This window comes from Ammospiza nelsoni, chromosome 1 (assembly GCF_027579445.1).
Source record: "Ammospiza nelsoni isolate bAmmNel1 chromosome 1, bAmmNel1.pri, whole genome shotgun sequence".
Lineage (NCBI taxonomy): Eukaryota > Metazoa > Chordata > Aves > Passeriformes > Passerellidae > Ammospiza > Ammospiza nelsoni.
This window is the reverse complement of record NC_080633.1, coordinates 126,688,184-126,715,410: the sequence shown is the minus strand read 5'-3', so window position 1 is coordinate 126,715,410 and position 27,227 is coordinate 126,688,184. Positions and strand designations below refer to the sequence as shown.

General features: G+C 34.8%; 1 protein-coding gene across 4 annotated transcripts in view; it reads right to left on the bottom strand.

Moving 5' to 3' along the window:
- The window catches only part of RALYL (RALY RNA binding protein like), a 368,472-nt gene that overhangs the window by 168,927 nt on the left and 172,318 nt on the right, over positions 1–27,227 (bottom strand). For all 4 annotated transcript variants that reach the window (XM_059482752.1, XM_059482742.1, XM_059482762.1 and 1 more), the window contains one exon: positions 15,773–16,051. In XM_059482752.1, the coding sequence (XP_059338735.1) occupies positions 15,773–16,028 (256 nt within the window). In that variant the 5' untranslated portion in view covers positions 16,029–16,051. The remainder of the gene's footprint in view (positions 1–15,772; positions 16,052–27,227) is intronic.

The window sequence follows — 27,227 nt, the reverse complement described above, 5'->3', positions numbered from 1 at the left end:
TTTACCTTTTTTTTTTTTGGCAACAATTAAAATACTTTAATCTTTCCTGATCATATTTCTACTTGTCTACCTCAACTTTCTCCAAATAGAGCTTGCTCATATCCACTTTCAAGGTTTGTCCAATGGGGGATTATATGCAGCATGCATATTAAGCAAGAGCAGCTTGTGACCATTTGTACCTAAGCAACCAGAGCATATTTGTTCCATAATTGGTTCTTCTTTATCTATCAGCCCTGATTTCTTCTGCAACAGGTTTTTAAATCAGAAAATTACATTTTGTAATAGATAGACATTTGGTTGGAGTCCGAATTAGGCACAAGACGCCCCAGTGAAGAATCTATTTTTTGTCTTTTTACACAGATTTGGTACCCTTTCTCATTAGCATATCTGTTTTATTAAAAAAATGCAAGTTACATTTCTAGGTTATTGAAGAACACAAGGACATTCTCTTCTTATCAATATTCAAGAGCATAATGGCATGTAGACTGAAGGAAGCTTTATTGAAGGATAAAATGGAATTGGGATGTCATACTGTCGAACTTGCTGTATTTTTTTTCTGTTCTCATTCCAGATATATTAGGATGGGTGCCAAGCAATCATTAGTAAGCACTTTTCATGTCTTTGTATTTCAGAAAATGCTGACTTGATGAAAGGTTAGATGACTAGCCTTCATTTCTGTAGACATAAAAAAATCATATGCCAAAATGAGGACAATATATGGCAGCCATCAATTCTTTGGGGTTTTCATTGTCTCAGCTCATGAATTTCATACCTTCTTATAAATTCTAAGAACAATTTGACATTTTCTGGTAGTATCACAGAGCCAGAGGATCCCTGTGAATACTAATGAACTTTTACTTGAACAAATATATGGTGTACAGTGATGATGCAGTTCACTGTCAAAGTATCTCACTCTGGATATACTGCATACCATCAGAATTTAAAACAGATGGCTTGGAAGTCTAGTGGCAATTTTACATAACCACTAAAAATAAAAGATTACGTTTCCTGTGAATTACTATCCCTGGACTGCCCTTTCACAGAATTCACGGAGCACATGGATCAGGACAGGGAAGAATGCTTAATCATTGCAGGATCAATGTCATTCTCCTGAGACTGGAGTTAAATCAGTTAGTACCTGGGACAGCAGACCAGACCCTTTATCTGTTTCTCTTTTAGGCACTGCCGTCAAGGCAGCACACAATTTCAGAGAAAAGACATGAAATTACCTGGAATTGTAATATTCCACCTTCCTGTTGTGTGCCCTGTTCCACTTAACTAAATCTGAATCAACTGACACCTTAAGTTTTAGTTTTGATATTTTTCAGATTCTGTGCTCTGTTAGTGTGAAGTTCTGAGCTTCATATTAGGGGATGGCAAGCTCTCTTCACAAAGTAGACAAAACAAATCCTTCTCTAGCTTGGGACCAAGGACAACTGACTCAAATTTCAGGCCCAAGAGCAAAAACAATGGTGGACTGAAGAGAGAGAAACAGGAAGGATGAGACTTCATAAGCTAAAGCTACAACTGGACAATTAACTCCAATATGCTAATGGAGCAGAATTTATAAGAGTGTGCGACCCTGTGGCCGGTCGTCCATTTTGGTTTGACCATTTTGGTTTCGTCTTGGGTGTCACCCTGGCTGGGCTCTTGTACTGCCCAAGGTGGATCCATCGAGGCCTTTTAATAAATACCTGCTTTATTCTTTAACTCTGTCTGGCCTCTGTTCTAGGTCAGCCTTCTCAAGGCATCTCAACAGAGAGATAAAATTCTGTGGTTCTGCTTTTTACAAAACATTTCTGTACAGTAGTTTGTGCACTTTAGTCGTGTTGTCTGAACACAATCAAAGAAATCACATTTTTGTTTTTGTAAAAGGATAGTACTTATCACAATGTTACTCCAAGAAAATTTCATTTAATGTGGGTGTTTGCCCTGCTTCGAGCAAGGAAGTCAAAAATGAATTTCCAGTCTTTTTAGTCCCTTGTCAAAATGTGGCAAGAGTTTCTGTATTTGAGCTTTTGCTAAATGACCATGCAGTTCTGCACCTCCATCCTTACCAGGATGCTGGTCTCTCACTGGGAACTGAAAGTGCACAGAATTATTAAAGCTTCCCGTTAGACCCTGAAAGGAACAGCTCAGAGGAACAAGGCAAGTAAGACAGCAAGAGCTGTTGGTTAAACAGGCACTTGCTGTAAGAAAAAACAGAAAGTAGATTTTTCTGGAAGAGGCAAATAAAAACTAGAACTAGAGGAATTTTATTGAAAGGGTCAATGTATGACTGACTGTATGGCAATGAACTGACGTCAGTGTAAGGAAAAAAGAAGGTATTCTTTCTAAGTGTGATCAATGTTAGTGATAACCAAGAGTTTCAAGATGAAGACCAAAGTAAAAAGAGAAAAAGTGATATAATTGAAATTTAGAAGCTTTTTTTCTCTTAACGTATTTCTGTTCTACTATTAGTAGAAAAAGGAAACAGAGTTTTATGGTAAAGCTTGTATGTTACTACTGTCCACTATGTTTTGGTCAATATGCTCCTAATGGAGTTAGTGTCTTTTTTTTTCTTATACACAAAGGCTTGGTCTAGGATGAAAATATTTTTGAAGTTACATCAGATTAGATTGAAATTGGTACCTCATTTTGCACACTAGACCAAAAACATCCCAACATAACCACTTTTACTACTCACATCTAAAAATATTCAGAGGTTTTTTGCCTTTTCCTTTTTTGCCTGTAGATTTAAATACATCAAAACCAAAGTTTAAGACCAGGGAACAAATAAAGCAGTGATAAGTGCCAATTAACAGAAAATAAAGACCTCTAAAGTCAGGCTGTAAAAATTCACAACTGTTTTTCCAGATGCTGCAATGCTAGTATGAGTGTTGATTTTACCTTGTTGTAATTTGATCATTTGCATTTAAATTTTCTCTAAAAGTCTGGGTAAAAAAATAAAATAAACCCTAGAAAGAAAAGAAAAATCCCTAGAACAACAGCCACCTTCTTACTCACAAAACTAGCCTATGTTTCACAAGAATGTTAGCATGGAACTGTTTCCATAAAATCAGTTTTCACACTCTTGAAAATATTATCAGAATTTACTTTTAACTAAGGTCTGAATGGCTGAAGCCTCATAACAGCTCACTCTGAAGTATTCATACATGTACATGGATTGAATAGGAAAACTACATTAAATTGCACTTTTTAGATTTTGCTAATACAATTTTTAAAAAATTAATTCTTTAAATAATGTCCCTTTTAAGTTTGCGATAATGTAAAAATAGTGGCTTTTTTTCCCCCCCAGATAAAAAACACTAAAACAACCCAACACAATTTGATGAACTCTATATCTTTAAGGATTTGCCTAAGACATGGATCTGGTCTTATTTACACAGTTATCAAAAATCATTCCTGTAAGTCAAGGAATAACTAGAACTTTTCAAACTTTGGCAATTGGAATTCCTAGGACTGCAGCAAGATCATTTAGTGCCAAACTTGATTTTCAAAGTTGGACAAAGGCAAATAGTAATTTTCACTCCAGATATATCAATTAGGAGTGACTCTGTAAATCTATGATGCAAATTTGTCCTATTTGTCACATGCACTGTAGTATATTAGGAAAAACTAAACAAAAAAAACCTCCAGGGAATAATCAAAAAGCCCAAACAGAAAAAGAAGCCAATAACCCCTTTCTTATAGTTCTGAATTGCTAAAACTGCATCTGTTTAAGGTACCATCTTAATTGTTCAAATCAATATAGTAATTTGGCCTTATAAGATGAAGAAGTTCCAATTAAAAATAAATCTTTCACCTTACCTAAATATTCCTTTCCAAATCTATCCAGTTCTCTAAGCAGTGATTCTTGTCACTACATGATGTTCTTTAATTTCTTTTAGCCCAAATGTTTTAGTAGTGCAGAAGATTAACATCCTACCTATTACCCTGTAGCCCAATTTAATAAGATTTCAAAATACCAGCCTGTGACTTTGCACAGATTTTCAGAGCACCACTGCATTACTTCTTTCATACACGTTCTGCCATCATTTGCAGGAGAACTGCCACTTCCATAGATACCATCCGGATCAACTGCTGGAGTAACTAGCATTTACAAAACAAGAACCTTTTGAAATCATATCTAAATTCACAATCCTGTTACTAATCTTGAGTAAAAAAAAATAAAAAAGAAAGTGATATTCTTATTGTGGAAAAGAGAAACTGCCGAGAAATTGACTGATTTTGTTAGGAATTAATGTGGTGTTTGCTTTTCTTTGAATGTTAAGCTTTCATATGTTATAATGAAACATAAATTTTTAGTGTTGAAAATAAATATGAGATTTAAAAAAATGCATCTAGGGACAGTAAAAGAGCTAGTTAATATTATTGTGAGGCTGTTCTCTATCACCTTTGAATGGCTGGAGAAATCAGGAGAGTCCCCTGATGACTGAAAAAAGGCAAATGTCACACTCATCTTCAAAGAGAAGAAATAGGCTCTGGAGAATTACAGGCATAATCAGTGTTATCTCACTCGATTGGAAACATTAGGGTTTGCATGCAGATGATTAATCCCAGCCTCTGACATCACCAAAAAGTAGCAGCTTGAGTCTGGCAAAAAACTACACATTTAAAAAATAAGGGCAGTGTGACATGACAGAAGTCATGAATGAGAGAGACATTTCTGGGACAAGCTCTTATAAATACCAAATACATTTGTAAAGTTAACAAAAACTGGGAAAATAGGCTAGGGGGAAGACAGCAGTAGAATATTTTAAGATGAAATAATGTGGTAAAAGGGGAAGAACTTGGAAGAAGTCAAGGAGGGAAAAAATAAAGGAATATATGAAAAAGAAAATCATGTCCTCAAGTTTTTGGGAACTGTCTGTGCATGATCTGTGTAGCTTGGAGCAGGACAGTGAATCTGTTGCTGACCGACATGTATGTAAGGCCTGCTTCTGTGATCAGGACAAACTTTAGTATTGAAGGTGGACAACCCCAACCAAACAAAACAGACAGCTACAGGGAAATCATCCTAGGAGCTGTGTCCAGACTCATGAAGGACAAGATAATGAGGAGCAGTCAGTGCATTTGGTGAGGAAAACTGTGACCAGCCCTGTGAGCTTCCTGTGATGGGATGAATAACTTAATGGAAGGGGCAAGAGGGAGTTTAAGTGCCCTTCATCCTCAGCAAGGTCTTTGACACAATGTCCTATGGCACCCTTGCAGCCAAAACTGGAGCTATGGGTTGCATGCGTGACTGGGAGAGTGGCTGACAAACCTTTTGGACTGTTCACTGTTTTGGGTCAGCCTTGCTTTGAGTAGGTTGTTGGACTAGATGAGGTCTCCCCCAACACAAATTATTCTACAATTTAACAAAAACTGTGACAGTATCAAATCAAGGGATAAAGTTTACCTTAAAAAATCATAAAAAAATATTTTTAAGTGTCTCTTTAAAATTTAAGATGCTGAATTATCATACGGCTGAGAAGTGAATGACAGCTTGAAATGGTTTCAGATTTTGCCAAGTGCAGGTTTTCCTGTCATCTAGTGTCTATTTATTATCTACTTTTTTTTTACACTTGCTATTTTCAGTAAAATATTGTGTTCCTCACATGAAACACTAACAAAATAGACATAGATTTCATTAAGTAAGTCCAGAAACCGTACAGTTATAGAAGAAATAGAAGATATTATACACTTCCCTGTTTATTTCAAGATCTGAAAGTTAATTCCGCACTTCAAACTCATCATGTTCTGTTCCTCTTTTTCATGATTGTGTGAAGAATGAAACAAGGCACAGGCGGATTAGAATCTGACATTTAACTGCAAACAATAGGATAGATGGGACAGATATCTACAACAAATTACCACAGCATTCTATTGGATTTGCTGTTTTTAATGAGGTTTTAATCTCATAAAAAACGTGTATGGCTAAGTGTGCTTGTAATAAAAGTGTTCAGATAACATCAAGTCATTGCACACTTACACTGTGGAGACTAGGTAAACAAACAACAGACCTGACCAAAAGAAAAAGTTATTAAAATACTGAGACTGCAACAAAGGAAAACAGTTGGTCTTTAAGTGCACCATTTCACACCTAAAAAATAAATAAATAAAAAAAAAAAAGTAAAAAAATCTTACTCATGGAAGCAAAGACTCAAAGACTTTCAAGGAACTCCTGTGCACCTTTAGTTCTTAGTTGTGGAAATGATTGTACTTCTTTTGGGGACAAGCTAGTGTATATCCACAGCTTTCAGCTACTTGACCATTATCATTTAGTGTGAGAAAGCTGAGGAACTCACATATCTGAACTTACATGTAAATCAAATTAGAAATTCCATGCTGGGTTGGAATAGAGACAATGTCTTCTTAAAGATATATTATCATTTTCTAAGTAAAAGAATATATTCTCTAAGGTAAACTAAAATCCAGCCTAATCCCTTTTCAGTTGGCCTTTTGAAAATTATAAATCTTGCCATGAAAAAAGTCTGATTCAGTTTCCATTAATTTTTTAGGAGGTATTGAAGTCACTTAAAGGGTTATAACAATTAAGGATATGAATAGTTTTCAGTTCTGAGTAATTAAAATACCTAGGAAATTACTTTTACTTGAAACTTCATAAGCTTTTAGTGGAGATCATTAATAGTAACATTTCTTCTGGAAAAGGGAGAAGTAGTATAGAATAAGAGCATCTAATTTGTCAAATTTCTATTATTTTTTTCTTGTGAACTTTTCTTTGCCAGTATGACGTGCTGAAAACTAACTGAATTATTAATAAGTTCTAAACAACTAACTTTGGGGTTTTTTTTCCCAATATACGTGCCTTGCACAGTTTTGCTGATGATGCTGTCTGCTGTTGAAAGAATGGTAGGATTAAGTGTGAAACCTGAGAAAGAAACAGATTTCCTCCACTGTATTTTCCTTAGATGTGAAATGCATGTAGGCTTAAGACATGAAATCAAACCTGAGACAGCAAATGTGCCCTCAAAACATTTCTTGTCTCAGTTAAGTTAAATAGAAAAAAAGAACACATTCATTTTAGCTGAGCTTGCTGTTAAGAAAGGAAAGAAACAGGAAGAGTGACCCTAAAAGTTCATCATGCTAAAGACCAGCTTCCATGAATTTAGACTATGATTATGAGAAGAATTTTTAATGCTACATCAGTATTCTGGCAGGAAAAAAATTTGCTATACTTCCTCCTCCAAACAGCTGAGCGATAACTTGGGAGTCAAATCTATTTCAAGGCTTTAGCAATCATAGTCCAAAGACAAATAACAGGGCTGGGGCTTACCCAGAGTCTGCAGTACACTAAAATAGCATTATTCTCTCCTGGTGCTGAGAGTGCTGAATACCTATTGAAAACCCTCATGCCTCAAATTATGGATTAGAAAGATAAAAACTGGCCTGTCAGATTTAGATAAGAAATCTTCTCATTCTCTGCCCTTTCCATACAACCCATAGCAGAAGTGAATTTCTACATATACCTTTTGGAAAGAGGTCTCCAATGAAACGTTTTAATAAAAGAATGAGAAAAGAAGTATATATGGCAGGCACACATTAAAAAAAACAGGTGACAAGACATTAGCAAATCTAACGGCATCAGTACAAGTGAAATAGTGAAGTATTGTCAAATGATCAAGAAAATATCACTCATTCTGGTTGAGATTCTATCTAAAATTAAAGAAGCCAAATGAATGGAAAATAGTCTATCAAATTAAATCAAGCTAGATCAAGCAAAAGAAGTGAAGCTGCAGATTACCAGACCTCCTAGCATACCAAACCAAAAATTGGAGAGCATCCTAGAGATAGTTCTTGTTTTGGTACTGTGCATTCCACATGGGACTTTGAGACAAATATTATGAGAGAACCTATCACAACAATGTTTTTATCACTGCTTAGTGTTAAAAAAGTTCAGCATTTAACATTATAAATTTGCTATACAATTTTAGTGGTCTCAGCAGCCACTAATCAAAGCAAGTAAATTTAAGAAAAGGTAAAGAATTCTGTCTGTCACAATGGAAGCTTCTTACAGACCTGCAGAAGAAATAAAACAGCATTAACTTCAAACCCAAAAGGACCCTCTGGATATGGTTTGCTAAAAACCCCAAAAATAACAATCTCATAAAGATATGAACATAAGAAAGGCATAATACAGAGATGTTTGAGATAACATCATCTAAATGTTTTGAAAAGCTCTTACAAAATGACTAAGGATATATCAGATCCATCTTAAAAGAAGACTTAAAGTGTTTCTGAAACCCAAGGCTGAAATGACGAAAAAAGTAACATTTTATGCAGGACCATGTGCTATATACAGACATGTCAAAAAGCAGAGAAGGACCTAGAAAGATCCCATAATAACACCTCGTCTATTATTTTAAAGATGAGCTGCCCATGCAGAAGACTAAATGTATATTTATATGCATCGTTATAAAGCCTTGAAGGAAAGGTTTTCTTTCAATAACATCTGTTGATGACAAGCAATCAGGTCATCATTTTTGGTATTATGATGGAGGACATGCTTAACATTTGCATGAACTGACATCAGGCTGCTCAAAGTACAAAATCTTATTCCAGGAAGAACTTTGCAGACTTTCACTTTATGATAATATAAAGAATTTCACAGAAAGAAACATCAAGCAAGTAATAAAGAAAACTTCACCCCCATAAGTTCACCTCATAAATAAACTATTTTATTGATATGTGCTTTCCTGAATATGAAAAATAGATTTAAATTGTAGTTTCACTCAGAATTGACCAAGTCTCACTAAGAAAGAAATAGAAACTTTTGTGAAATATGGGGGCTCAAACTCATTCTTTCTTAGTCCAGGGATTCTCAATCTAAGGAATCAGGTCATTCTATTAAAATATGGATTTTTCTTTCATGATGAAGAATTCAGCTTGCTCTTCTGGAACAAGCATACATCAATTGTGCAACTGTGCCCTGCCCTGAACTGCTGAGGGATGATTGTTAAAAATTACCCTCCCTTCCTACCTTTATATGAATTGTTTTACATGCATGGATAGCACATGGAATGGTTTGTGTCAATGTGAATATAGGATGAGGAAATATTGATAACAGAAATGCAGAAGAAACAGGACTGTGGAGTGACAACAAGATTTAATAATGTTTTTCTCTTCAAGAGCATGAAACTGGCTTATAATCTGCTGCTATGGCTGCAGGATCTTACTGCAAAAATAGAAGGTATAAAGTATTGGGAGACACCAAAATGTGTAACAGTAAGGGACATATGAAAATTATCCACTATTAGAAGACTCTATGAAGAAAGATTGTTGTATCCAAGGCCCTCTACAGTAAGACTTGACACTCCAGTGTGCTATTGCATAGACCTCACCAAGACCACAGGGCACGGGTAGCAAAATGTCTCAGCAAAATAGACTGAGACCTATGAGGTAGGTCTTTGGACAGGATCTCTGTTCCTGCACAGAGTAGGCTGAACCAGGATTACAATGGTTCCCAAACATAGAAACAGGTTGGAATAATGGAATGAAGAGTTAGTTCTAGTGGGCAAAATTTAGCTCCTCTGAACTAAGCTGTGGAAATAGAATTAATAATTTTTCAGATGTTTTGTAACAATCTGCGTGTGCCTGAGGGCTTGATGATGAAGACATTGACTAAGAAGGGATTTAGTGGGAATGACTTAGTAAAGACAGTGCAAGCCAGGGTCAATATCCCAAGTTTCACTCTAGGTTCCTGTGACATTAGGCATTACGTTCATCTTGGCTACAAATGCACTATGTTTTGGGTTTTGTTTCTGTTAGTTTGATTTTGGAAGAAGACCACTCGGTCTTTTTGCTTTATCATTACTTTATGTTTAGTTCAACACAAAAATGTTCTGAATCAAATAAACTTCCTCAAAACCTGGCCTGGATGTTAATAGCTACTTTACAAAAAGAAATTGGTATCACTTTTGAAGTAACTAACAAATAATTATATGAGTTCAGCAAATGCAAAAGTCCTCCCCACAGTAAGTCAAGACTCACAACATCTCACAAGTTTTATAGGTTTATGGATAATTTATTTTACTATTAAAGTATTTGCTTATTAAATTTTTTTATTCTCAAACTTACATGATAATGATAATTCCTTATAGAGCAGTTAACAAGCGTGATTTTGCTTTTGCTTAAACACTATTAATTAAAAAGTGGATTATTTTATCAGAAGAATACAATATTCTTGGAAGGACAACTTTCCAGTGTTGAAAACCATATGCTATAAAGCTATCATGGCTCATCAGAACGTAAATACTTTGCTTTCTAACTCTCACTTGCTTGGAAAATTACCTGCGTATTACTGAGTTACAGTTCTCAGATTATTTACTCCATGGTCTAATGCTCCATGGTGTAAAAGTACAATATATCAAAATGTGAGCCTGCAGAAATTACAAATGACCAAAGAATTTTCTATGAAGTGCATTGTCCTTCCAGGTCCTGTAGTATGAAAATTACAATACACAATCTCCTAATGCTATGCGATCTAAAACAAAATTTGAATACATGAATAATAATTATGTGTACATAGTTATTCTATTTTTAATATTCCCTTAAAATATTCATCAAAATATCTAAATATTCCCACTTTTTTATTATATCAGTAAAGTCCATGCTAAGGAGTTTGCTTTAGGAAGTCATTGTCCTTTCCTGGAATGTTTTGACCCACATTAAAACTCAAGTCTTTACAGATTTATAGAAGCAAAATAAGAAACCTTTTCAGTTGCTGCTCCACTATAGTCTTTAAAACAAGACAGCATTGCTTTCCTGATAAATCCTGCCATTACATTAGTGGGAGGTAGGTTGGTAAGAGTACCCAGAATGCTCTAATACATAATGACTTATGTTTGTACAAATAAAAGATTGGTATGCTTCCATGCTACTGACTGAAAACTGATGACTAAGTGGAAATGGAACAACCCCTAATTTAGATTTGACTTTCTTATCTTAGCCTATCGTTGTCTTAGATAAATATATAAATATTAGTCATCCAGAAAATTTGGGTAAATCTGTTATTTTTTTAAGTCAAAATGCTTTTTTTAACAAATTAGTTCACTAAAACAGCAAAAGTATTTATTCGTTTTAAGACAGAAACTTTCATGACACAATAAATGTTTTCTGTAGCTCAGATTGAGGTGAAAAATTGTTTCAGTCTGGAGAGTCCTTGTTCTACAAATACACATGTAAGTCTCTCAGTGTTGTTAGACATTACAAACATAAAATAGAAAAGATATGTTTTGAGTAGAGGCAAGAGAAACAAAAGATAAAACAGCCTTATTATCACATCAGTTCAATTTGCAGCAAAGGTATATGTTGAGTCTCTCTAAAATCTCCCTTTATAACCTGCTATTCACCTTGGATATTTTCTACTGGGTAGTTATAATTTAAAAAGCCCCTTCAGGGCTCTTGTGCTTCTCAAAAGGATGTGTATAAGTGTATGTCTCTGAAAATAAATATCTGCAACCAGCATCTTACCTTAGACTATGGGTCAATATACACTCACTTGGTATTCAGAGACTGCATCTAATTTAGACCTGAAGGCGACACAGGTGAGTAATATTTGCAGCAACAGAACACGATTCAAGCTACAGAGGAACTAATTTATTAGTTAAAAAGGACATCAGCTGGAGAACTACAGCATCTCTTGTAGTCTTGGTGCTATAATCTTTCCTTTTCCTAAGGATCCAACAATGAAATTCCATGTGTCTTTCATGAAAAAGAACAAAAGTACAAGCCTTAGTCCATTTAACATTTTTATAAGATACCTCTAAGAAGATACCTGTATAATCCCTGGGTTATATGCATAAATGAAGAAAAATTCTCAAGTTAAAGGAATTATCCTGGTATACAAATGTGCATGAAAATGGAAAAAAATTAGGCATAATAATTAAGGTATTATAAAATAGAAGGCTATGAACTATTAACCAAGAACAATCAAAGGGACATTATGATTTAGAAGTTGATATGATAGTTATACCAGAATTTCAGAGAGAAGCTGCAATGCATATCTTTATCTTAAAATCTTTATTTATGATTGAGTGAGGGGATGGAGTGTACTGTCAGCAAGTTTGCAGACAACATCAAGTTGGGTGGGAGGCACTGCAGAGGGATCTGGACAGGCTGGCTCAATGGGCTAAGGCCATTGACGAGGTTCAATAAGATCATGTGTTGGGACCTGCACTTGGGTCTCCAGAATCCCGTGCAGAGCTACAGAGTGGGGATGATTTCCAGAATGTCTGGAAATCTGCCTGGAGGAAAAGAGTCCAGCAGTGCTAGTTAACAGCAGCTGAACATGAGCTGGAGTGTGCCCAGGTGGCCAAAGAAGGACAATGTCATCCTGGCCTGTATCAGAAACTGTGGCCAACAGGACCAGGAGAGTGATCATGCTGTTGCACTTGGCATTGGTGAGGCTGCACCTCAAATCCTGTGTTCAGGCTTGGGCTCCTCACTATGAGAAAGGTTACAGCTCATTTCCTCAGCCTACAGCTGCAATGAGGGACTTGCACCATTCATTTTTGAGCAAGCAGGTGTCTAATCCTTTGCTCCCCAGAGAAGGATGAAATTACCCTTGGTAAAGTTCACAGACTCATTGTTTCCTCAGAATAATTCCTATTCATCCTGTCTCTTTGTCCTATTTGGAAAGGAAGTGGATATGCACAAATATTCTGTAACTCACAAGTGTGCATAAAAGGGTAAAAAACTTTTGAGAAGAGTTAATAGTGTGGATGTGTTCCCACAACAAAGAACATAACTTGCAGTTTTGTCCTAGAACAACTTCAATATTTTCTCAACTCCAGCCTGAAGCAATTTACAAAATAATCATTGTGAAGCAGACTCCTGTGCCCTATACTGACCTGTCTCTGTCCTGAGGGCAGGAAAACATGCTATTCCCATGAAGACATAATATTACTTCAAGAAACTACATTGTACTTCACAATAATAGCCATAAATTTCCCAAGCATATTTTTTTGTCTTCCTTTACGATCTCTACCCCACAACTTTTTAGAGTGTGCTGCACTTTATGAAACAGGAAGATTGGAAATCACGTAGCTCATGAAATCCTCTTCCGTCAAGTTGCAGTATCCCTGGCACCACCATTACATATCACTCACCACTACACACTTCAGAGTTGATGGATGAGACCAATAGCAGGCCAAAAATAATGACCCCCAGGAAGCTGGCAAGACTTAGGGTAATACCAATGTTTTAGATTTGTACAACTAATTTGAGGAATTTGCTAAACAAAATGCTTTGTTATATACCTACTGAGCCTAATCTTTTGTGGCTCCAGCTCAGAGGAAACGTTTAGACAGGATATGCAGTGAACTGTGTGGCACTACAAGAATTTACGGGTTCAATTTTAAATTTCAGATGAAAGGTTTCTGACTCTGATAATAGAGCTGCATTATTTTGAATGGCATTAGTCCACAAAAGGCAGGAGCTAATGTAAACGGTTCAGTTCACCATACCATGAAAGAGCTAATGTACATTATTAACATAATCTAAATGAAGCTATGCTTTCTTTTGTGAGGTACTGAGTACTAGAGTGTATAGTAGTATCAAGCATATACCATGGAATAATGTTTTTCAAATATTCCCTTGTTCAAATAACTTTCCTTATTTGGTTATCATCGAGCCCTCACATTACTAATTTATTCTAATTCAATTTAATAGGAAATTCAGCTATGTTAAACAAGTTTATTTGTATATCTGTAACAGGATTTTCCTGTCCCTTTCCCTAACTTGACTGCTGACATAAATTCATTAGTTCTATTTATTTCAGAATGCAAAGCTCTCAGGACAGAGAAAAAAGTAATTTTCATCTAGAAGTTTCACAGTAATGCACTATTTGTGCCTAAGATGTTCTGGGTCAAAATCCCAAGTAAATTTTCTCAGTCATCTACTCATTAATGTGTGGTGACTGTTAATGTCTACTGCCAATTAGAACAATTCATAGAACCAATTTCTTTAATGAGAAGTTCCATTTTTATAAATTCATTATTTTTGTCAAACCGTACTGATAGCAACTGCATTTCACATATAAAAAAGACCAAATTAGGAAGGAAAAAAGAAAATCTCACCTTGCTTATTCTTTATATTCCTTGATATATTAGGAACTGAAGTATGAATATGTTATCAGAAGAATGTGCAGAAAAATCAAAGTATTTTAAGATTAAACCGTTGAAACTTAATATTGACTAAATAATTTCTGTTACTATTAAAATATTCAAACAACTCAAGCAATTATTGGTCACTTAATTTCCTTTGCAACAAATTCACTTCCCTGCTACAGAAAGCACAAAAGTACACAGAGTAGAGTAGTGCAAAGGCATTTCCTTGTACAAAATGCTTGGCATATTACAGATGCCACAAGAAATACTTAAAGAGTCTAGCAACGATAATCATAGTAATAACAGGTCTATTGCCTTAGGAAAACACAGTTTAAAAAATCTGGTCAGACCAGTGTGCAAGAAGCTGTAAGTAATGCACTGATGGCATTACATGGCCTATTGCTTGGAGAACACCGCTCCAGGAAATGTCTCCCAATAATGCCATCCCACAGACTGACTGTGCTGCCTTGCTTTTATCACTTGAGTTCTTTTATTTCACTCATCTATATGACTTTTCCTAATGAAGTTCGAAAGCAATCTCCCCTTGAATACAATTGAAATTATTTAATCTGTTTTACTCTTGAACCCAAAAGGTAGGAGTTAAAATATAAAACTTAAAATTGCTGTTCAATAACTGTGATAAAAGAACAGTCCATGTAACACAAATGCTTCAATTTCTACAAACAATCAGAAAAATAGATTTCCACAGCCTGCAACACTGAAAACGAACAAGCCATATTGATTCTTTATGGCTTGTTACAGCCAAAACACTGGCTACACTTCATCTTTTCCTGACGTAGCCATTACACACTTGGTGTTGAATATGAGCAATACAATTCAGAGCTGTAGTGAAAGAACTCTGAATCCTACCAAGCATCTTGATGTACTAAACATTGTTACTGTATATATATGACTGTGTCTAAGAATGGACTCCAGGGCTTATCACTGACAGCCGACATAGGCAATTAAAAATAGCTTCCAGAGGTAAAATTTGCATTATGTAACAACTAGATTTTACTTAAGCATTCATGACAAAGCACTAGAAGAGAAAAATATTACTTTTTTTTCTTTGTTTATTTAGAATTCAGATGAACAATGTTTACACTATTATGTGGGAAACCTGCAATCTTAGTTTTTAATAATATACTTCTCTAAATAACACTGTTATAGTTTGCCATGATTTCAAGGACAAATAAAAACTATTCTTTTGCTTCTGTATAATATCTGACACATCTGTGGGCTGGGTATCATTTTAGATTCATTACATGAAAGATAACCTAATCTATTAGACGAGCCCTGTTATGCTACAGTAAATTTACTAAAGTAGATTCTATGAAAAAAATAGTCATTTTTTCTTCACAAGAGTAATGATATTCACTACAGTGGAATTACAAATAAGCATAAAGTTTTCAGAAGTGATCTGTTTAATAAATAAGCAGTTTGTAGGGCTAAATATTTTGTAGCACCTAGGTAACATGGTGCTACATAACACCATATGTAGCACCATGTTAAGCATTCTGTCAGTTCCAAAATCCTGGAAATATGCTGAGATGGAGCATGGGCAAGCAAACTCACTAGTCCTGCAGGCACCATCAGCAGGTGGTATTTCAAACAGAAGGGAAAGAGAAAGCAGCATTCCAGTGGCATTAACAGACCCTTACCTAGCGGCTGCCCCGCGATGATCCTGGCATTCTCTCCTGCCACGGCGGCTCTGGCGTGCCTCTCGCTCAGGTACTGTACGAAGGCATAACCTTTGTGCACCGAGCAGCCCACGATCTTCCCGTACTTTGCAAAGATTGCTTCGATGTCGCCTTTTTTGACAATAGCTGTGTTCAGATTACCGATGAAGACTCTGGAGTTGATGGACTTTGGGTCGTTCTTATTGGTGACATTGCTCGTCTGTGTTTTGCCAGTCATGGTTGGATCACTTGGCTTTAAACCTTAAATAAAAAACAAAGAGAATTATGTTTCCAAGCATACGTCCTGACTTTGGATGATTTTTACAGCAATAATTCACTTTTAATTTTTCACTTTGAGTGAATCTCGATTCAGAAGAATCAAACTATCAATAAAATCAACATAGCACATTTTAAAATACACCTCAAAAGTAAAATTAAAACTTCTTATTTTTATAGATGTGGAATATACCAATACATCACTTAATATAATGCTGTGATAGCAGAGCTTTACTGTAATCATATCTGGATTTCTGCTTAGAAATTCAATATTGACTTTTTAAGTACTTAGCCATCTAGAAACTGCAAAGCAAGAGAATGAATCATTATCTACTGTCAAAGAAACGAACATTCAAGGCCACATAGAGAGCAAACTCTTAAAATGAAAAACAACTCTGCTTTTGTTTAGTGTCAGTTAGAGCACATTTCTCACCAGTTAAATATCGCTGTGAGGTGTGCAAGGCAGGTAACATACAATTCTTTACTACAATCAATATGTTTCTATCAGAACAATTTTCCCTGTAAATTCAGTACCAAAAAAGAAGTGAGAAAAGTCAGTGGCTTATGTTCTGAGAATTAAAAAGTAGAAAAATAAACCACTTTAACTCTAGGAACACAGATTTTCTTGCTTCTTTGCTCTTTTATCTGAGGTCACGAGTGGAAATGTATCCCAGTAAATCTCTGATGGGAATAACCACATTATTACTGGGAAAGATTTGGTAAAAGAAGAAAAAAACCCCCAACACTTCTTGTGTTCATCTCACCTCACCCCTCTGAAGTGCATGTGATTATCGTAATTTCTATGCAAATTTGTCCTGCCAGTAGGTCTGTCTATTTACATATTTATGTCAAGTTACTTAGACGGAAATGAAATAAAAGAAATTGTCCCACATTTGCACTGCATTCTCTTTAGCTTTAGTAGACCACAGAAATGTAAAAAATTTGCATAGCTTTTAGTAGAGAAAACTTATTTTGTCAGAAAAAGGTCATTTAGGCAGTAGTAAAATATGGACCATGTCTTACAGCCAAGAACTATGCTACTATTTTTTAACCTGTTCATGCTTTTGATTAGATCCGAGTAACAACTCAGGCAAGAAGAGAATCCAGTTCTATACTTTTCACAGTTAAAACTCAGTTCATTTCTCAGAATGAAAAGGTATAATAGCTTCTATTCTGAACATCTAAATTGGAAGTTTTGTATTTTAAATCAGTAGCTACCATACATGAAGCTAGAAAAAGGAACTATTGTCACTGAATTCCATAGAATACCTGCTGAACAAAACAGCCACAGTCACAGCCATCAGCACTTTGACTGTCCTCCATCCCAGAGGATCCAAACCCCACCTTCCAGCCAAGAACATACAAGAGAGATGTATGGGCAGTCCTCCTAAGTCTCAGCAAACAGCCTGCTTCGTTAAATGAAAGTATGCAGCAGAGCTGCCAGTCAAATAGCTTTCACTTGATTAACAACTCAGCATGGCAACTCTATGCTACAACATTTAGAAGAAAACAAGAAAAAGGGTAGGTTCCTCTAAGTTTATTTATTTTTAAAATACATTGTGGAAACATAACATACTGTATGCATGCACACATTTCATCCTGGAAAACCAGGAAAACTGCCTTGGACACAAACCTCTGACCTTTATCATAAGACAAATTCAATACTGTATATTTCTAGATTGCTGTGCAGATTGTGCATATTTGAAGTCATGTCTGCATAAAGCTAACCTGAATATTGTGAACATTCAAAGTAGTATGTTTAGTACTGTAATATTATCAAGGCAAACCATTTACAAAATGTAAATATAATGCACACTAAGATCCACCTTGGCATAAAATAAACTGCTGATGTTTTCTGGGACCCAGGAAGTTTAACCCTATCCTACATACACCTGTACTACACAGGAGTCAAAATGACAATAGCACAGCCATGTTAGCTTACAGAGCCCTACTGACCCAAACTGGAGAGGTAACGTGGCAGAATAACAAGGTATAAGAGTAACAAGGTATAAGAATAACAAGGTTAGTGAAGTTGCTGATGGACAGGGAACAACTGGTATCCCCTGTGCTGCTGAGTTACACAGCACTTCAAATACCACTCTATTGGGAAAACTTACCATGGAGAGTACTGTGTTTATCTTTGTGAAGATCCAGGGGAAAAAAAAAAGCTGTATATGTGCTTATACAATTTTTAGCATCTTATCTATCTAGTATCTGATAATATCTACATTGATTGAGCTGGTAGCTGGTTATTTTAGTAAACACAGAGGTAGTTTATCACAAGTATGACTGGCTTGGGAAGCAGTAGCCTGGAAGGGTACACTTGTCTCTTCCACTGCTGCATGACTCTTCAGTAAGATGCTTTTAGTGCCTCTGTTTCCACTTTCTAATCTTCAGACCAGCATTTTTTTACTAAGTGCTATGTTTTAATGTTTTTTTTTTTATATAAGTTCTAACACAATAATGTGACCTCTGTTGGAATGTTTAAGCATGACTAACAGACCATTTAAAAATCCACGGAGAAAATAAACTACAGAAAATCTGCCAGAATTCAAGATTCCCATGAAAAGTTTATGCAACAAAACACTTTATTTATCACCACCAACGTTTTCTACCACACACATTAACACCACCATGTTTTATAAACATTCTACTACACTCTGTATTTCCTCTGTTGTTTAGCCATTTAACATGGGATTTGGAGAACTATTGTTATTTCATAAAAGTCCTCAGTTTTGCCCAGTTTTTCTATGTATAATTTAAATAGACTTTGAATAGGACACTGAATATTTCTCTGTTGTAATTGTTCTTTGCAATGCAAATTTACAATATTTTTATAACACAAAGAGAAGTAGTTGTCTGGTGGGTTCTCTCATATTCAAATGAGCAGTCAGGAAAACATGCTGCAGAAATTCAAAGGGTGCAAATAATACTAACATGAATCATTGAGATTTGATTGCCTTGCTGGTCACAATACAACTGTGAATATTTCATTAAATTCAAAGATCTGTGGGATCTTTATTACAATGTGAAAGAATTTGTGGTAACATCTACACCTCACTTGAATATACATCAGTAAATACTGAATTATACCCATATTCTCTGAGCTATCAGTAAAATCACAAACATTGTACCTCATACAAATGCAGAACTAAATGAAACAGTGAGAGAAACTTATCTGAAATAATCTCATTTTGTTGCAGCCTTTAATAAGGTATCTTGCTAATTTCCTATTATTGAAGTGATCCTTTCTGGTAATAAATTCCTCCTATATGCCGAAAATATCTTTTAAAAAATGGTTTACAAACAACATTTAGCTGTCAGTGCACTTTATATTTATTCAATGCACTTCACTACATACAGCATTGTTCTACGCAGTAGCTGATTTAATTATTCTACCAAGAAGTAGCTAGTGCATCTTGGTATAGTTAAAAAAAAAGTAATAAATTAGGCTATTTCTTTTACTACGCAGATCTCTAAAATTCTTTCTTAAACATCAACATTTCTAATATGTCAAACTGGAATGAAGACACAATTTCCTAAAATGAAATTCTGATCATCCGGGACGTACAAGTGAAAAGTTTAAACCAGTCAATTTGAAGTGCAAAAGAAGGGAGTAGAATTTAAGTCTTGGCTTCCCTCACTTTTCCAGCATTTTCTGACAAAGCTTGGCTAAGCACCAGCACGACAACACATTGCTTTGTGGCTGTGAAACTCATCCTGTTTCCGTAGCATGCATATGTGAAGGCACAGCTCCATGCCACAGCTGCTTCCCCTCTGGGCTGCGCCTGGCACCAAGTGCAGACCCCAATCCCTTTCCAGCTGTGCCATGGCCCAGTGCAGCGAAAACATAAAACTCGAATCGAAGAGAAGGAGAACACCTTGTCAAACTCTACATTCCTGCAACTCTCAAGCTTTTCTTTTAGGGAGTAGGGTCAAGGCACGATCATAAAAGTCCTGTTGGGACTTCTGCTCCCTGTGCTGCTTTATGCACTTTAATAATGATTCTTCACGCAGTAAAATGCAAAATATGCCTTTGAACTGACAGCGATTTGGGCAAAATGCAAGAAAAATTTAAAGATATATAAAAGTTTGAGGATATTAATTAAAGGAATTGTGAAAGCAATTCATTTCAGCATTTTCCCAATTGTACAGCTGTTTCTTATCTTAAAATACTGAGAGGAATCCATGACTTCTAACTAAAATTTCTATCAAATACTGAAACATTGTCTCTGGAATTGTCCTTGTGCATTTTCCTATGCTGAATTAACCAACAAGGCTAACCTGTAACAACCTTGTTATAATTAGAAAAATAAGCTAAATCTCTTTAGAAGACTAGGAAATATTTATATTGATGACTTGGGTTTTCTCTCTTATTATTTTCTCCTATTTTCAATTTTTCCTAAGATCTATACCTAATTTTGCTTTAAAAAAATTGTCTTCATTAAATTTAGTAATACTTTCAGGAGTTTCTATGTATTTATGTTCTTTCATCTTAGAGCTGTTTCTTACCTTTCAACAATAAAATCTTTTAACTAAATAGAGAAAAGTCTACAGATTTGAATAAACTAAGTATTACTTGCAGTGTCTTTAGGAAAAAATAGGATCTACTGAGGAAAAACAGAAATAATAAAATCGAAAATCTTTAAGGAAAAATAATCCTCTCTGAAAATTAAATAAAAGAGTGTTACTTTTATAGACATTTACTTTCAAACTTTCATGTATTTATATTTTTTTACAAAAGAAAAAGGGAAAATCAAATTCACTTTCATTTCCCTTCTCCCACCACCCCTCCTCCAAAACAAAAAAAAATTCTTTTGAGATCGTGTTTAGAGCTGGGCCAGTAAGTAATCAACAGCCTGTACTAGATGTGTGTCATAGCATAAGAGTAATTCTGTGGAGAAACATTTTTAAATATGAAAATTTCCATCACTGAAAAGTTACTCTAAGCACCAATAAATTCCACATCTTAATTTTTGATATTTATTATAAGATGCTTGAACGCTGAGATTCATAGTGCACATTTGATTATTGCAAATCCTTCTTAAAAAGATAAAACCCTTAACAGACACAGGGTTCAACACTCATGTTTGTTTCCACAATGAAATCCACAGTAGGAAGTACAGACTGTGACAAATTAATTGCTGGGATATCTGGGTGCTAACCTGAACATTCTGGCAAAAAATCAAACATCATAGTATTGGTCTTTAGATAGACAAAAGGCAGCACTATGTGATGTGATCAGTCTCTGGCCCAAAACCCCTTGGGTTTTGCTCTTTTCAGAATTTCCAAGCAATCTCTGCCCATCTGCTAGCCAGTCTCAGTTAAAAGCTTAACTTTTGTCAATATCAAATTCCAATTGTTGCTTTAATAGCTGAGATTTTCTGTGGTGTGCTGGGTTTGAGCCTAAAGAATCAATTATTATTAAAATTTATATCAAGAAAAAAAGATTATGCCATAAAATATTTTCTCTACTTTTCAATTAACTTTTAGAAACAGTGATAACATTAACATTTTTATAGAGTTGCAGAAAATGTTAAGGTATTTAAGCATTTGAAATATTCTTTTGTGCATCAAATGTCCTGCACATAGATTTATCTTGCATTGGTACTTTACTGGCATTTTATGGAGAAAAGTCAATATTCATATTAATTGCTTTAATAAGTAGTCATTAAAAGTATTTTATCTCCATTAAATCACTACTTGAAAAAACCCTATAAAATTTTTCATATCTGTTGGAAACATGACTATTGGATATTTCGTGATGGCTGTCAGAAATGAGAAGAAGGGAAGAGAGGACAGAAAGCTATCAGATAAAATATATTTTGTCTTGGTGAAATTCTTTCTTCTTTATGTTTTAAATTCATTTGCATTGAATTATTATATCTAGGTCACAGAAATAAAGAAAAAATTTATTCATAAGATGCTTAGTTATATTCACATCAAAATACTCAGGCTTTTCCAGTCATCATTAAAGTTAAAGAATATGCCTCTTCTCTCTCTCTCTCTTAAAGATATCCTGCCTTTTTATTTATTAATAAATTAATTTGTTTGTTTGTTTGTTTTTATATGGTTTAGCTTTTTGCTTCCTTTCAATTACTTTAAAGGAGGAGTTGACACATCTTGTCTGTAACGCGGACAATGCTCCCTTCAAGTCGGCTTTTCTGGAGCTGCATAAATGACAATATGCATCAATGTGCCACATCTTGTAGAAAATGAAGCACTGAAAGATAAAATGATATAGCAGACCTCACTTCATCTTCTGCTGTCACTCTTTTTAAAGAGACAAATACTGTCTTTGTGGAAGGTGAATAAAACATGTCTACTTGTAAAAAAATTTAAATTTTTATGTTAGGGGTTAATAGTAACATACCAACAAAAATAAACACTTTCAAGGATATATTATTTTACATTAGTTGTTTAAGCTTTTGGAACAGTAAGGGGAAGAAGTGCACTCTATCCCAGGAGTAGTACCACCAGCAAGGAATGGGAGGAAAAAGGAAAAGATCTGTACAGGTGGATGGAGCATCATCCTTAGCCTCTTTAACTCATTGGAACCTTCTCCTACCTTAATGGGCTAGAGGAAATGTAACCTGTCAGCAAAGAAAAGTAGGGATTTTCCCTCCTATTCACATGCTCTTTGTTCTCAGCATGTAGAAAATAACCCTGTAAAGAAATATGTGGAGAGTCTGGTTCAAGCATGGCTTAAAGAAAGAGGCCATGAAGGCATACAGTTGAGAGAAAAGTAAAAAGGTAGTTGTAAAGCATTTCCCAGGCTTGATTCTATAAACAATTAGGCTCTCTCAAGCACCACTTTATAAACAATAAGATTCTCAGACAGTCTTCCCATAACAGGCAAAACACTCTGTCCCTGGGCTCTCTGGGAAAAGATAGCTCCCTGGGAACAGATATGGAAGTTTTGGGAACTTTTCATATCATAGTGAGAACGCTGGTCCTGTTTTCAATAAACAAATCATAGGTATTGTAAAACAAAAGGAGGGGTTAGAGTTTTCTCTGTTAACCTATCATGAGCTTGGATTTTGCAATATGCATGAAGTTAATTAACACTGTTATATAAAGTGGCTGATTGATCAATAAATCGAAGTCAACGCTGATCAACGACAAGGTGGGTTGGCTTCCCTTCGCTTTCAACAGAAATATGTTTCTCTGATAAAACATTTGATGAGCTCTCCTTCCTCTTATTTAAACCCTATAAAATACAAGGATTTTTTTATACATTGTCAAGATGCAACTCTGGGGGCTAAGATAAAAAGTAATCATGATAGCACATACCAGTATAACTGTGTAAACCATAGAGTGAAATCAGGAAAAAAAACCCCTAAGAATTATTCAGAATTTTAAATAGGGTTCAAATTGGAGTAAAGATAATGCATTATTTATCTGTGTAATTTCTTAAAGAGATACACACTTCAATGATATATTTAAGATATTTGGACATTGAGGTCACTTAGCAGATTCCATAATGGGACCTTTGCTATTGTCCTACAGGTAATACTTCACCTTTCAAAATATCTCAAGGAGAGAGAGCACAATTTGGACACTTTTTATATTAATTAGTAAATTAATTACTAATTTTAATTACTAATTTTAATTACTAATTTTAATTAGTAATTAAAATAATGTGTTAAATATGATACTTTAACGTGTCTTCTTTGGATCTATGTGCTGGATATGTCTATCCAGGAAATGGTAATGGAAATTTTTTGTATTAGGATGCATTGCTTTTACTTGCTGTCAGACTCATTCTTGGAGAATGAAATTAACAAGTTTGGGGTCTTTTGTTTGTTTTTTAAGCAAAAGACCCCAAACTTCATATTTTGACCAGATCTATTTGTAGCCAGCTATCTCATCTCTTTTAAGTCATCATTTATCATTTATGCAGCAAGCTATTTTAATCTTCTCTAATCACTCATTCCTGATGAATTTTTAATAATTTTTAAAGCATTTCTGACTTTCTATAGTTGTCTAAATCTGTTTTCAGTCTTAAATTTTGGGTGCAGTGGCAGTAAAATGTGCCGGACTTCTGTCTTTCTCATCACTTGGTTACTTTGTGATACTATGGATCACCTAAAAAAAATCTTAGCTATATTTGCTGTCATGTGTTATTTCCAGCTAATCTTGTGTTCAGTAGAAATGCTTAGTGTCATTTGGCACTGTTTCTCCCTCTGTCTTTGTGCTTTCTCTTCAGCTTCATATCACTGTGAGGATTAAATGAGCCTTGGCAAGTAAGATAGTCTCCTACTATTATTTTTTACATTTCTAACCTTCCTAATAAACTCCATCAATTTTCTCTGCCCTCAAGGGAGTTTACAGTCACAATGTACAACATCTTCTGAAATTTTAATTAATGAATTGTTTTAATGATTTAGACTATAAAGCTATTATTTAAAACTGGCTGTAATAAGGGTACCGATGTCATGGTCAGATGTTTCCCCAACACCACACTTATTTCAATCCTTCTCTGATATGTACTAAACTGGTTTTGGAACAGATGACATTAAGCATAGAAGAGCTGATATGAAGAATTTTTTCAAATTATTCTTAAGGGAAGAAAATTATTTTGGAAAATTTGTCATGAATTTTTAAAGTCTGTTATTTATTGCTCATGGAAGTGCTATAATCAGCTCAGAGGTAGACAAATTTTGTGCTGCTGAAGTCTCTGGAAAAACTTTTGGTAGCATTATTTTTGACTAGCATTTTGCTCCCTTATGTTTCTTCTATTATTTTATAAGAGTTTGAAATTGGATTTGAGGAATTTCATGGTCTAGGCTGTTGAATACCAAACCAGAAGTCAAGAGCTTCCAAATTGTAATCCTAGCTCTGGTACAGACTTGATAAGAGAGTTTGTGCAAGTCACTTAATATCTCCACGTTGTCCTCTTTCTTTGGAAACTGGCAATAATAATGACAATATTCCAGCTCAGTGGGTTGTTGCATGAAAGAAATTTAAAAATGCAAAACACCAGAAAAATGCTGCAGCTCTAGGAAGTGTAATAGAAAATATGCAGTTTAATTGAAAGCATAAGAGTTTGTTTTGAGGATTAATGGTATTCTTGTTTTTCTGATTTTTGTATATTTCTAAGTATTTTCTATTAATGGGTATTTCTTATGTTTTAACCCCCCTACTAGCTGATCAAAATAATTATTTGATCTTTCATAATGGTGAGAGGTATTTAAGAATACTTGAATTTCACAATCAGAGTGAAACTGTAATCACATATTCTGTTGTATTCACTCCAAAATGGCCCTCTCACAATCATGTATTGGGGATTTCTGGCAGATGACCACAATGTGCATCTGGCTTATAGGAAGACAAGCTATTACTGACAACAAAGTAATTCTGATATTTGACTCTGCCAGTAACTTTTGCAATACTATGCAGTAAATCACTGACATATTGTGCTTTTGGCTTTTCCATTTCATTCTTTTACCCTGGTTATGCAGCCTGGCTAGATTTTTGTAGATTTTTGTTGGGTGTTAACTGCATCTTTAAAATAAAAGCACATCTGCAGACAACATCTGGTAGGCTGCCACATCCCTGCACAGTCTTGCTTTTATTCCTGAGCCTGTACAGCATATCCTGAGTCAGGAACCCAAGGTAATATGCTCCCATTCACCACAAAACAGCTGAATGCTTTTTTAGTCTATCTACAAAGTCTGTTGTCTTTTCACACCCTAAATCTCATGTGCATATATCAAAGTTTAAAATTACAAAGGTAGTCAAGAAACAAGAAATCTCTTACCACTGAGGATATACAACAAGACATCTGGTATTTCTTTACTTGATAAACTTTAGTGAAATGTGTGAAATGAATGTGAAAATGTGATTTTGAAATGCAAAATATGAAAATGGGATTTTCCATGTAGGATAATGAGAATTTCCATCATCTATACATAAAATGCACAAAAAGGAAAACTCATAGAAAATATGAATATGTATCTAATGATGATTTTTTTAGAGTCTTAAGTCTTGTATTTGGATCTGATTCAGATCTTTTTTCCATCACAATAATTCAACCATGTGCAAAGTTCTTATAAACTAGATCCATAGACTCTCCTTGGCATTTCATAAAAAACAAATTCAAAGCTATCTGTGGAACAATTTTTCTTCTATCATCTAAACATAAAGGGATGTGAAGTTTTTTTGCAATTTGGTTTCTGAAACTTACAAGAAAACTAATGTTCCAAAGAAGTGTTTTCAAGATTTAGTGGCTTGAGATATATAGAATATTTAAGCCTGCCTCAATGCATGCATTAACATGTCTTGCCTACAGACTATTTCAGTAATTTTTCTCTGTTGTGAATATTAATGGCGCAATATCCAATTGCAGTAGCTTTCTCAGTGTTTTAACAGATAATTCAATATTTAGGACTTTTTCTGGGACAGGAGAAAGTTTCCTTCAATTTTCTAGTGCTGAAAATTAGAATTTGCAGTCTTGGTCTCCTGAGTCTGTTCCTTGGCTTTTTTTAGCAATCATGGTAGCATGGCCACTTCAGGCTCTTAGCTCTATATCTCCCTTCCTAGAATATCTTCAAGAACATTTGACATTTACTTTGTAATTAAATCTGTGTGAATACTCATGCCAAATCTTTAGTAGGTACTTTTAATAAAAAATAATATTTGTCTGTTTTTCAGTTACATGTTAAGACATGGAAATTAAATGAAAATTAGTATAACAATATTTTCATTGCTACTGAGAGATCACAAAGTCTGCAGTTCCTACATTTTTCCCTATAGCATATAAAATTTCTGCTAGACAGCTTAAGAAATATGTTAAAAGCAATGTGTTCCAATACCGTGTATCATTGAGAACACCTGAAATGCTGTTTTAACTTTTCTTTCTAAAATAAATTGTATATACACACAAAAAGTCTTTTCTGCTCCCTCTTTAACTTTTTGCAAAAAGACACACAAAAATTGTATGAGAAGCTTTTTTCCCTATATTTCTACAGTTTTGTAGTCTCAGCAATAACTTTCTGCTGCAGCAAATAGATAAAAGTATGATTTTAATTTAGTTTGGCATAATGGCAATTCTTAGTGGAGCTATGACTTTACGCTAGCACACATCTGATTCCCAAACACAATGACCATAGTCCCTACTCAGCTAATTATTTTATTTATTTTATGCTCTTTTAGAGAC